This window comes from Chelonia mydas, chromosome 2, assembly GCF_015237465.2.
Source record: "Chelonia mydas isolate rCheMyd1 chromosome 2, rCheMyd1.pri.v2, whole genome shotgun sequence".
Lineage (NCBI taxonomy): Eukaryota > Metazoa > Chordata > Testudines > Cheloniidae > Chelonia > Chelonia mydas.
In genome coordinates, this window is record NC_057850.1 from 210,538,106 (window position 1) to 210,551,703 (window position 13,598).

The window sequence follows — 13,598 nt, forward strand, 5'->3', positions numbered from 1 at the left end:
ACTGGTGAAACTGCCTTCCCCAATGAACAGGGTGTAGGGCCAGACAGAAACCACTTTACTAGATCGGCAGACTCATCTTTGAAATGCAGTCTCTGAGGTGGATTGTTAAGCCTTTTGAAAGCCATCAAAAACCAGTTGGAGAACACTTCAATCTCTTTGGTCACTCAATTACAGACCTAAAAGTTGCAATTCTTCAACAAAAAAACTTCAAAAACAGACTCCAACGAGAGACTGCTGAATTGGAATTAATTTGCAAACTGGATACAATTAACTTAGGCTTGAATAGAGACTGGAAGTGGATGGGTCATTACACAGAGTAAAACTATTTCCCCATGTTTATTCCCCTGCCCACCCCCCACTGTTCCTCAGACGTTCTTGTCAACTGCTGGAAATGGCCCACCTTGATTATCACTACAAAAGGTTCCCTCCCTACCCCCGCTCTCCTGCTGGCAATAGCTCACCTTAAGTGATCGCTCTGGTTACAGTTTGTATGGTACCACTCATTGTTTCATGTTCTTTATGTATATAAATCTCCCCACTGTATTTTCCACTGAATGCATCCGATGAAGTGAGCTGTAGCTCATGAAAGCTTATGCTCAAATAGATTTGTTAGTCTCTAAGGTGCCACAAGTACTCCTTTTCTATAAGCATTTGTGTTTCTTTTCTGTAACTGAGACTGTCTTGCCTAGTTTAACGTTTGCAAAGTGTAAATGTAGATTTGATAAGCAACCTGTTTCTTTTTGTTCTTACTCCATTTTCTTTCTGTTTTTAACAAACCTTGTTCTGATTAAGAAATCTGCTTTTGTGTGCGGTGAAGGTTCACCTAGTCTTTCCTCAAGGAGAAAAGGCACCCTGTAAACTCAAAAGAGACACATAGGAGGAGAAAGAGGTTCTGAATCCTAAACCCCTCCTAACTTTCACCTCGATCAATAAAGCATGGACAGAAATGTTAACTTCCTGTGAGGCATATTACAAAAGGTGGTGATGAGCAAATGCCTGGGGAGACACCAAAGGACCAAGGAAGAGATAAGCATTGGTGGGAGCGTTAGGTAAAAATGGCTAAATAAACAGCACTGGAATAGTAAGCAAATTCAGGAACTAGCCCGATAGCTCAAATTCATAACCCAAATCTGACAAGAAACAAAACCTCATCAACTTCACACTGTTTCATTCAAAGAGGAAAATGGTGTGTGTGAGAGAGAACTAAGTGCATCAAAAATGAGCAAACTAATGCCTGAAGAAGCAGAGGGTAATCCTTGGATAGCATAAAAGTCAGCAGACGACTAGTCAGCGCAGCTCAGAGCAGTACTGAGTCTGTTTATGTCAAGAGTGGTTGTTTCAATCCCCCAGTTGAGCCAAGGATCAAGGGGAATTGTAAAGGTTGCTTACAGCAGCTTTTCATTATTATTCTCCTCTGTTCCCCCTGAAGCAGCACCATGCAGAAGCTAAGTGCAGCTTAAGATTCAACCCTGTTTTTTTTCATTTAGGGCCTTCTAATAATATTTTAAGGTAGTACTGAATTATCAGTCAGAAACTTCAATTTTATTGTAATGTCTCAGGAAAAATAAAACACCACCACTCTAAATTTAAATTAAAAACAAAATACACATAATTTATAGAGATACAGATTTCTAGTTTTATAGTTAAGGGCATTTTAAATATAGTGTATTGTTTCTTTTGTAAGCCGTCGTACTAAAGCAGTACTGTGATTTCTTGTTGTTGTTTTTGTTTTTTAAGAATCTAAAGATATATAAGGCAAGACCGAATGGTTTATTTTCCAAATATTTATTCCTTCCTTTTCTTCTTGAAGGAGCTAGTTTTTCGTAGATATTTTTACTGCTTTAGAAACGTTGCAGCTAAACCTATTTATGGTTCCCCATCAGCAGCTGAACATAATTATGCCATACTTTGTGCAGCATAATTGAGGTTTTTTTTCAGTTCACAGTCCAGTAAAACCATTGTTGTCAGTAGCATAAAAACACTGCTGCTGAATTATTCATTAAAATGTAATATAAAGCTTTGTTATTTTTTCACGTTTTTAGTGGACTGTATTCTGTTTATATGCTATGTTACTCCTATCAATTGGTAACCCAAATTACTTTCGCAGTTGTGAGTTATTGTGCCATACTGTGTGCTGTCATAAACCAAGAAACATTAACGTGCCATTGTTCCCATTGAAAACAACACAACTACAAGTTTTCAATAGAATTAACTTGTAATAATACTGGAATTATCTTGGGATAAAAGGAAGTAAAATGTATTTTATTATGGTACTGTATTTAGACTAACGCTATAATTCTATCAACAAATAACAGTAAATGGGGTATGGAGGATGTTTGCATGTGATATAACTGTTTAAATTCAGGTGGAAAAGGTAGTGATAAAGAAGTGGCATTCAGTAATTCTGAAAAGGAGGTGCAGTGGGGAGATTATATATAAAGTTGCCATATATACTGGTGTTCATGGGTTAGACCTGGTTTTCAATATCATGTCCTGGTGTCCCAGGAACTTCTTTTTGGGACATCTGAAATTTCCATTTCCCCCCTCCCCCCATGTAATTAATCAAAACAATACAGATTTTATAAGTACAAAATGTTAGTTCCAACGTACTGTTACCCTGCTGTAAAATACTTGTACACCCATCTCACTCTCATCACACAGCTAATGTGTTTTAGCCCAGCCATTGTTCAAGGTTGTCGTAAGTTGTCAGGCAACGATGTTACAATACCTGTCTGAGAAGTCAGTGACTCATTCTAATCACTCCAAACTTTGCAGCTCTCAGAATCGGAACACAGAGCTGGATCCTTACTTTGTGTTTATTCTTCTCAGTAATGTGTTGTATTGAAACCTATGTTCAAACTTCGCAGTTTTCAATGGGTGGGATCCTACAGGGGTCCCCCCATGTGACCCCACAGGCAGAGGTGCTGGAACAATTTTTATATAGGGGGCCATTGAACCAAACTGTAAACCCTGTATATAATGGAAACTATTTCAAGCCAAAGCGTGTGGCAGCACCCTTAGTTCCAGCACCTATGCCCATAGGCATGGGTGGCAGGATTCATATGCTGTGCCTTCCCAAACAGTCTAGCGGGGCCCCGCCCACACTCCATTCCCAGGCCAGACACCCTCCTGTGGTTCCCAGAGCGCTATGCCTTGGTTGGTTGGCCCGGGCTGGCTGGCCTGCCTCCTGCAGGGAGTCAGGGCAGCTGGTGCTGGGGCTGTGCCCCTGGAGCACTGGGACTGGCCACCCCACCTGGCTGCCAGGAGCCCCAGGGCTGGGAGCACTGTTGCCCAGTGCACCAGAGCTGGCCGCATCTCCTGGAGCACTGGGGCTGGGGTCTCACTCCTGGCGCTGGGGCCGGGGGCCGCAGGGGTGTGTGTGGTCTGGGCTCCTGTGAGGGAGGGAGGGGTGAAAGGGGGGCAGATGGAGAGGAGCAGGGCCTTGGAAACAAGGGGAGTGGCCAGGGGTTAGCCTCCCCCAACAGTCGGGTTACTGGCCATCCATACCCATAGGGATTGGTTCTTGGCCCTACGCTTTTTTTATCAACGACCTTGAAGAAAACATAAAATCATCACTGATAAAGTTTGCAGACAACACAAAAATTGCGGGAGTGGTAAATAATGAAGAGGACAGGTCATAGATATCGAGTGATCTGGATTGCTTCGTAAGCTGGGCGCAAGCAAACATGTATTTTGACATTGCTGAATGTAAATGTGTTCAGGAACAACAAATGTAGGCCGTACTTACAGAATGGAGAACTCTATCCTGGGAAGCAGTGACTCAGAAAAAGATTTGAGGGTCATGGTGGATAATCAGCTGAACATAAGCTCCCAGTTTGGCATTGTAGCCAAAATTGTGAATGCAATCCTGAGATGCATAAACAGTGGAATTTCGAGTAGGAGTCAGAGGGGTTATTTTACCTCTATATTTGGCACTGATGCAACTGCTGCTGGAGTACTGTGTACTGTTCTGTGCTCATAATTCAAGAAGGATGGGATGTTGATTTTTAACAGGGGGAGTAATTAACCATTGGAACAACTTACAAAGGGTCATGGTGCATTCTCCATCCTGACCATTTTTAAATCAATATTGGATGTTTTTCTAAAAGCTCTGCTCTAGCAACTATTTTGGGGAAGTTCTATTACCCTGTGTTATACAGGAGGTCAGACTAGATGATCACAGTGGTGTCTTCTGGTCTTGGAATACATGAATTCTGTTCATGTTCTTATATTGCACTCATACTGTGGTATCTAAGTTTGGGTCCATCTCGAAAGGAAATGTCTAACATAACTTGATTATGTGAAAATCTATGAGGGGTGGCAATTCCTAACAGGATTTACTGCTGTAATATTATATCACAGTAGAGGTTACCTTTTAATATTGTATTGTCGGTAAACATCAATAAAGAAGTAATTTAAATAGACTAAAGTATCCCAGAAATTTCAGATCTACACATTTAGCTGTAATGTGTAAACATCTGTAAATATTAGGCCGTTGTGTTACACATAGCTGTTCTGGGTTTTATCTATGATTTAGTAGCAGAATTTTGTCTGACCTACTGTATGAAATGTGGGCATTCCTGGCTAATTGCTATATTATAGATCAGTGGCTCTCAATCTTTCCAAACTCTTGTACCCCTTTCAGGAGTCAGATTCTCTTGCGTACCCTCAAGTTTCACCTCACTTAAAAATTACTCGCTTTACAAAATCAGACATAAAAATACAAAAGTGTCACAGTACGCTATTACTGAAAAATTGCTTAAGTTCTCACTTTTACCATATAATTATGAAGTAAATCAATTAGAATATAAATATTGCACTTACATTTCAGTGTATAGTAGATAGAGCAGTATAAACAAGTCGTATGAAATTTTAGTTTATTCTGACTTCACCAGTGCTTTTTATATACCTGCTGTAAAACTAGGCATATATCTAGATGAGTTGATGTACCCCCTGGAACACCTCTGCATACCCCTAGGGGTACATGTACCCTGGTTGAGAACCACTGTTATAGATTAGATATAAGCCTGACAGCTCTTTATAAACTCCAAACTTATTTGTTTCCAGCAATTACTTGTCGCAGACAAGATGGAGGACCCGCTGACATCAGTGAGTGCCTTAAATATGCAGGCCCTTTACCAACATTAACACAGGCCTGCCAAATTCCTTGCCAAGATGACTGTCAGTTCACAATCTGGTCAAAGTTTTCTTCCTGCAATGGGGACTGTGGAGCAGTCAGGACGAGAAAGCGCTCTCTTGTTGGTAAGAGTCAACGGGTTACTGAAACATTGTTTATTATTAGCTGCTATTTATTTTATTTTAAACTTATACAGTGCCCATCAGTCTGAAGGATACCCAAATGCATACATCATTGACAAGCAGGCAGCTCTGGGGTCCAGGGCAACAACCAAGCAGATAATTGGCATGCACTACACAATACTGCAGGGTCTCAGGGGGGGCAATATCAGTAAAGGACACTACAGCAAACTCTAGGTCATAAGAAAACTAACATGGGATTACAGATGAAGTCATGGTCTCTTCTATAAGACTGGTACACAATAAACTGCATAGCAGACCATTTATCATTCTGAAGGGCTGAGTCAACACTACCTGTTCAACACAGAGTTGAAATATTTAAAGCAATGTGGTCCAGGCGCATGGAAGTCAATGCAGTCCTTCCGTGAACTTTTGTTCAGCCCCTAAATCAGGGGTGGGCAAACTTTTTGACCCAAGGGCCACATCTGGGTGGGGAAATTGCTTGCAGGGCCGGGGCAGGGGGTTGGGGTGCAGGGGTAGAGTGCAGGGTGTGGGAGGGGGTGCAGTGTGCAGTAAGGGGTTCAGGGCAAGGGGTTGGGGCAGAGGAGGGGTGCGGGGTGTATGAGGGGGCTCAGGGAAGAGGGTTAGGGTGCGGGGGGGTATGAGTGCAGGAGGGGGCTGAGGTACAGGAGGGGTGTGGGATGCGGCAGGGAGTTGGGGTGCAGGAGGGGTGCGGCGTGTGGCAGGGGGCTCAGGACAGGGAGTTGAGGTGCAGGAGGGGTGCAGGGTGCAGCAGGGGGCTCAGGGCAGGGAGTTGGGGTGCAGGAGGGGTGCTTAGGGCAGGGAGTTGGGGGCAGGGTGCAGGAGGGGTTCAGGCTCTGGCCCGGCACCGCTTACCTAGAGTGGATCCAGGGTGGCAGCGGCGCATACTGGAGTCAGGGTTGGCTCCCGGCCGGCCCCAGCCCCGCGCCGCACTGCACCGCACCGCACCGAACTGCTCCAGGAAGCGGCCGGCATCACGTCCCTGCGGCCTGTGGGGATGGGGGGGCGTAGAGGGCTCCACGTGTTTCCCTCGCCTGTGGGTACCTCCCCCGAAGCTCCCATTGGCTGGGTACCCCATTCCTGGCCAATGGGAGCTTTGGGGGAGGTACCCACAGGCAAGAGCTGCATGCAGAGCTATCTGCCCCCCTCCCCCAGGGGCTGCAGGGACATGGTGTGGCTGCTTCCTGGAGTGGCGCAGAACCTGTGGCGGTGGCAATCCCGCGGGCCAGATCCAAAACCCCGAGGGGCCGGATCTGGCCAGCGGGCCGTAGTTTGCCCACCCCTGCCCTAAATCAACCCCTCTAGCCAAAATGGGCATAATCATTGAATTATTGACCATTTTCCAAAAGCTAATTCTAGAGCCTGTCTCCAAATGTCTCAATTATCACAGATCTGCTGTCATTATTGTTTACTGTTTGCACTGCATTAGTGCCCGAAGGTTGTCACGGGAGTCGATGCCCCAGTGTGCTATGCACAGAACAAACATAAGGTAAATCACAAAAACAACGGGGAGTTCGGTGGCACCTTAAAGACTAATGGATTTATTTGGGCATAAGCTTTCATGGGTAAAAAACCCACTTCTTCAGATGCATGGAGTCTCCAGGCATCTGAAGAAGTGGGTTTTTTACCCACAAAAGCTTAAGCACAAATAAATCTGTTAGTCTTTAAGGTGCCACCAAACTCCTCACTGTTTTTGTGGGTTCAGACTAACACGGCTACCCCTCTGATATAAGGTAAATCAGAGTCCAGCAAAATTTGTGAGCCCAGCAAAAATTGGAGGTTTTTCTGGTTATTGCAGATGGTTACAAAATGTTTTTCATGAACATTTTTACAAACACTTTTTCCTGCATTTTGTTGAAATTTCATTGTGGCTTAAAATTTGCACAAACATTAACTGATCAGTCATCATAACAGCCCAGTTAGGTACGTAAGGAATACTCTATTCATTGTCAGGTGGGGAAACTAAAGAGAAAAGGTTAAATGACTGATTTAATTCCCTGGATGGAGTCAATGCTTGAGTCCTAATACACACAGTCATGTGTTTAATCCATTACATCAAGCTTTCTCTTATGTTATCAAGTATTCCCCTTTTGTGGCTGGAAACCACATTCTCTACCCCATGGTGGAGCTAGCTAAACTGGAAATCACTAAGCCAGAAGTGAGGGTGCTCAATAGCAACCTAGGCACCAGCACCCCCTGTTGTGATAGAAACAATCCAAAATCAGAAGGCCTACAGCCATGGGTCCCAAAAAGCCACGCGTGGGTGGCTGTAGGAGAGACTGTGAATAACTCTCAATCTTCAGGAAGACTGGCAGGGACCTTCTTATAATTCTGGTGAACAATTTACATTACTGTTACTTCCACAAAGAAAATGGCTAGAAATTTACCTTAAAGCCAGAAACAAGAAAAACAGAACTGGCAACCAGCCTTGGCATTGACAGGTCCCTGTGGATCTCCCTATGCCAAGTTTAGCTACTCAGACTTGGTGCTGAGGGGATGGTTTGGCCTTGGTGAATCACTTCTATACTGCAACTTATCCAACCCAGTCTGAAGAGCTGAGAACAAAGGGCCTAATTATTCTTGGGGAAAAGATGAGAAGAAAGAGGGATTAACTCTCACATTTTCAGTATGAAGCTGCCGAATGAGAAATCCCCTTACTACAGTACATTGTCCCTGTTCTACACTAAAACAGTATTTAGTGTAATTACTAAGAGTGCTATAATGTCCTGCCTAGTGCTTTTAGTGTTTCATTTTCTGTAAGTAACATGTTTGAAAGACAAGGAAAATAGTGCAGCGCATTCATTTATATTATCATCTAATTGACAGATAATTACGTTACGGAATGATTTTGCCAAGGCTCTTTAGTTTCTAAAAATGGGACAATCAAATGAGATATGAGAGCAAATAACAAGAAATTAAACAAAAACAAACTTTACAGAGAAGATTAAAAAAATGCAAATAGGAGAAAATGGGTGGCTAAATAGTTGGGGAGATTAAAGGAGTTGCTAGAAGAGATTTGAAAAAATGCAGCAATGTTCTGGAATTAATCAAAAGAAGGAGCTTATTCCATCAGAGGGCAAGAAGAGTGATTCTTAATTAACGGTGCAATAACATGATAAAATTTGAGGATTTTGATCATTTGAAATAGTGTAACAGAAGCAGACAGTGGCTTTTTCTCCCTTGATGCCAAAAGAATTTTTAAAAAACTCAGAAAAACCACCTTGCACATTATCCATGGAATGAGTATGACATAATAACTATTAAATTGCACAACACTGATGGATTGGGGTGAGCGGGGGGCAGCCTATTTTTAGTGGCAAAAATGTTCAAACTCAGATATTTCAAGCTAAGTATTTTAAAATTATAAATGTAAATAGTTGGCTTCATTTTCAAAGACGGTGAAAACAGCAAGAACTGTAGATGCATAGCACCTTTGAAAATCAGGCCACTTTCTTAAGTGATAAAGTATGAATTTGGGTGCCTAACTTTAGGCACCTCTGGATCTGAACATTTTGGCCTTACGTTTTGTGCTCCTTGGAGAATTTTTGCACAGTTATAGATCATTAAATAAAATTACCTGCTTGTGTGTATAGTGATAGAAAGAACTTTCTGAACAATTATTTTCTCCCTCCAGGAAAAAGCAAGAAGCGGGACAAATGCAAAAACTCCCAGTTGTATCCTCTGATCGAGACTCAATTTTGTCCTTGTGACAAGTACAATGCTCAACCTGTGGGGAACTGGTCAGACTGCATTTTACCAGAGGGCAAAGTGGAAGTATTACTCGGAATGAAAGTACAAGGAGATATCAAGGAATGTGGGCAAGGCTATCGTTACCAAGCCATGGCATGCTATGATCAAAACAGTCGGCTTGTGGAAACAGCACGATGCAACAGTCACGGTATTTAGAGACATGTTTTTTTCCTTCCTTCCTCATTTGTTTGTTGTTTTCTTGAAATGTAAGTCTTGAGACTCTGTTGGTCACAGGTACAGACAGAATTAGGAAATGAATATTTATTGGTTTGACAGAGTACAGGAAACTGCTGTGGAACATGTAATGTTGCACCAGAGGTATCTCCTAACCAAACATACATTGAGTAACACTCAGTGACCTGAGAAAACTCTTTCTGACTCATAAAGTAACTAAGATTGCAGGATTAGTGACTGTTACAATACAGTAAAGCCTCAGAGTTACGAACACGTCGGGAATGGAAGTAACTCTGAACAAAATGTTATGGTTGTTCTTTCCAAAGTTTACAACTGAACACTGAATTAATACAGCTTTGAAATTTTACTATGCAGAAGAAAAATACTGCTTTTAACTATCTTAATTTAAATGAACCAAGCACAGAAACAGTTTCCTTACCTTGTCAAATCTTTTTTAAACTTTCCCTTTATATTTTAGTAGTTTATATTTAACACAGTACTGTACTGTATTTGCTTTTTTTTTTTTTTTTTTTTTATCATCCCTGCTGCTGCCTGATTGCATACTTTCGGTTCCAAATGAGGTGTGCGGTTGACCGGTCAGTTCGTAATTCTGGTTTCATAACTCTGAGGTTACTGTGTAATGTTTACAAGAAAAATTATGCTGAATTACCAGATATCGGTTGGTCTTTATCTGATATAGTCAAGTATATCTTAAAAGTTTGCCAATTTCATTTTATGTACAACTGCAACTTTAATTTGCATTGAGAAATGTTTACAAAGGACCAAATTCTCAACAAATAAGTGCAAAAGTGGTCTGCAAAGAATGGAATTATTTCCCCTGACTGCAGAGCCTTAAAATAGTAGTAATCTCTTAAGGAGCCAAATCCTCTATCCACTTCCCTTCACAGGGAGTTTATCAGGTGGTTATGCATAACTGTGCATCCACTAGCCACACCACACACTGCTTTTCTTGCACATCTCATTGTCACAGACAGAGCATTATAAGGCACAGACTTCCTGTATCCTGCTTGCTTTGCACATTGCCCATGGGTTCTTATACACTTGAATGTGTGGCGAGGGCAGGATTTGTTCCAAAATGGTTGCTGGCTTAGGGTCTGCACATATGTAGTGTTGCGGCCAGATCCTGAGCTGGTGTAAATCGGACTACATGACTTCAGTGGAGCTATGCTGATTTACATTGGCTAAAGAGTACTTTGTTCTACATTTAAGTGTGGGATTATATACATTCTAGTGATAGAAATCCCGCAGAATGAATGTCATTATAGCATTTCATTCCAATGTCAACATTGGTTGAGCTTATGCCGTGTATTCTGGTTTGTACAGTAGAACTGGGCTATCAAAAATATCATAGATTTAATTACTGAAAATAGTCAATCAACAAAATTAAATGCGTGAAAGGGATTATAATTATTTGTATGCCTTCCTCTGTCAAACTTCACCCATGATAAATTATAAACTCCTATGTCAGGCAGAAATGTGGCAAATGGAGATGCTTGAGCTTTGTGGGTTCTGAGTGCTTTTAATTCTCTTTGAATTAAAAAGGAGTTGAGAGCACTTGGCACTTTACTGGAAGCACTCAGCTTCTCATCACATTAGGCCAATTATCTGAATGTTTCTGTCTATTTACTAAGGAGGGAGAGAAGTAGCATTTAATTGGCCATGAAGCCATCTTTAGAAAATTATAAAATTGAGACTTAACCTCAGTGCAATTCTTCCATTTTCTACTTTGCTACTGATGTGTTAGGTCACGTTTTTAATTTGTTGTGGCTGTTATGCATAGCAAGTCACTAGTTGATGATTTATTTTCATCATTGTCTGTGACCCTGCAAACGACTTTCACAGATCTGTGTGTTTATTTCTGATCTGTTAATTAGAGCAGAGAAAGCTTGAAAAACCCAACCTAAGAAGTAGGTATTCTTAAAAGATAAAAAAAACCTCTGAGCCTTTAGAGACCTTATTCAGTGTAAAGTATAAAACAATAAAAGATCTTGAGTCCAGGAGAAGCCAGAGGGGTCTAATGCCAATCATTGAATTGAAGGATGGATACTGTCAAGTTGTCTGTAAACTGTTAAAAGGGAGAATTTGCACAGGATGCAGGAGTTATTCTGTAATCTGTAGATGCAATGAATGCTGGGAAACATGATTGATATAACTGGCAAAGAAAGGGACAGAATAGGATGGTATTCAACTGTCTCCAGTGAAGGGAAAGGTCCCAACCCTGCACTTACAGAAATCAGGGCCTGCTGCTCAGGTGCAAAAGGGGAAGCTAGCTCAAAACCTTATGCACTAGCAGGTGCTTGAAGTGAGGCTCTTTGATTAATCTTGGTACAGACCAGGAATAACTCTTTGTCCTTCACTCCATTTGGGTGAAGTGGGGGCAGGATTGGACTGTAAATCAGCCCACCACTGACTCCCCTCCACACACCACCCACACTCCTTTGCTCGTATGCCTGGGAAAACACAGAACGTGTGGCTATGCGCCCTGCCTCTGTTGCTCATACTTTCTCTTCTTCCCCTCTGTGCTTCACAGTGCGGTGTAAGACCAGGGTCCAAAATATTCTTATTAGGACATCCTCATCTCGAATTTTTAGAAATTGACTCATTTCAGACATTTTCATTTTCTAGTAGTGCAGCATGTCAGAATGCACTCCTCCACGAGTGTGTGCAGCTCTGGAGAAGGCCTGGGAGGGTGCAGGTCGGGAGAAGGAAGTCCTCACAAGGGAGTGAAGACATCTCTTTCCTTCTTCCTCACCTTGAGCCTGCTGCCCACTGGTCGCTGGGAACTGGAAAGTGTTCCAGAGAGAGAATATCTGATCACACCCTTCCTGTTTCCATTACCCCAGTTCCTGTGCTAGCAGAAGGGGCCCTTTGCTACCCCATGCTGACATTATCTCCTAACAACATGCAAAGGCCATCTAGGGACTTAAGTGGGGGAGCCCATCTAACAGCACCCGGATCACAGAACCTGTTACTTCTCTGCTCCTCTTGTCCCCACATTTAAAATCAACAGTAGCTCTCTTGCTGCCTCTGGGGAGGAGCATGCATGTGAGCCCCCCTGACCAGTGTACCATAGTGATCATGCTAGTGCAGGAGTCAGGAAGTGAAAATGACTCTCAATGAAATAATTAAACTGACTATTCCTAGTGTGCTGTCACATGCACAGAGTAATACACTGAGGTTAAATATTTTTCTCTGTCTTCTTTTCGTTATGATAATTGTAGGGGATCACTTGTAAATATAGTTGGCTAACAAGAATTATCCAGAAATGTGATATTTCAAGTTGACAATGCTCTTTAAAATGAAAAACGCCTTAGTAAGTCTTTTGGCAACTGTGACAAAGTAGGAAATATCTGTATTTTTAATAAATATGATGATTTTGCTTATGATGGATTTCTTTCTATGGAGTTAGATCAAAATGGGTTGTTAGAGGAAAATCAAGTAGGAAAGGTAAAACAATGCCCAAAAAAGAAGCATCCCAACAAACACACAAACGCCAGGTTTATAGCAGTGAAGAGGCGACTTCTGGCCTCAGTCCTGATAACACAGCTGTTTTGCCAATGCTGAGAAGAGAAGGGAACAATAAGACATCAGAGGACCGCCTCCTCACCCCACCCCAGTCTAGAAAAGGGTGAGGGTTGAGTGAGTGGCCAGAGGCTGCGCAGAGTGTGTCTGTGGAAGCTGCAAAGCTGGCCAGGGATCACAGACGAACTAGACTGTCCTGCTTGCAGCATGCTCTCTGTTTCTCCCAGCCAGACGGCGGGGTTAGCTCAGCTGAGGGGAACTAATAAAAGCTTGCAGTGAAAGATTTTATTGTTCTTTACCCCTTGCTCTGTGTATTTTGTACCTCTGGAGGGATGAATGGTTTTGAAGATGTTCCTTCTGAGTTACTTTAATCAGCTTGCTGATCACAGGTCCCCTGAGTGAAAGGGTTTACAACTGCCAAATGCAGTTGGACCTGACAAGTTCACACAGTAGAGAAACAAGGAGGACTGCGACCCAGAAATCCAGTCTGAGAGTGGTTGGACTGCATGGTTCCTCCCAGAATGAAGTTCAGTAAGCCAGGCCTGTCTCTTGCAGGGGTGCACTCAAGAGGGACTTAAAAGGAGTCTAAGATGCAGTTCACTCTGTAACCTTGACAGCAACAATTTGGGATCTCATGCTTGGCCTTCGTACTCTCATCTTTCAGTCAAAATAAAGTAAGCTGTGAAGTGTCTGTGTGGTACCATTAGATTCATGCTCAGAGGATTTGATCATTGTGTTGTAGACTTCAATTTTGAGCTGACATTGCTGAGCATTCATTGCTTTTAATTTAAGAAGCTATATCTACCTTGGTAGCACAGGAACAGCAACAGCAT

General features: G+C 42.4%; 1 protein-coding gene across 8 annotated transcripts in view; it reads left to right on the plus strand.

Annotated features, from left to right (window-relative positions):
• The window catches only part of THSD7A (thrombospondin type 1 domain containing 7A), a 522,569-nt gene that overhangs the window by 423,815 nt on the left and 85,156 nt on the right, over positions 1 to 13,598 (plus strand). For all 8 annotated transcript variants that reach the window (XR_006289020.1, XM_043541145.1, XM_037890601.2 and 5 more), the window contains 2 exons: positions 5,068 to 5,262; positions 8,933 to 9,196. Coding sequence is in view for 7 of the 8 variants with exons in the window: in XM_043541145.1 (XP_043397080.1) it covers positions 5,068 to 5,262; positions 8,933 to 9,196 (459 nt within the window). In the remaining variant the exon portion in view is untranslated. The remainder of the gene's footprint in view (positions 1 to 5,067; positions 5,263 to 8,932; positions 9,197 to 13,598) is intronic.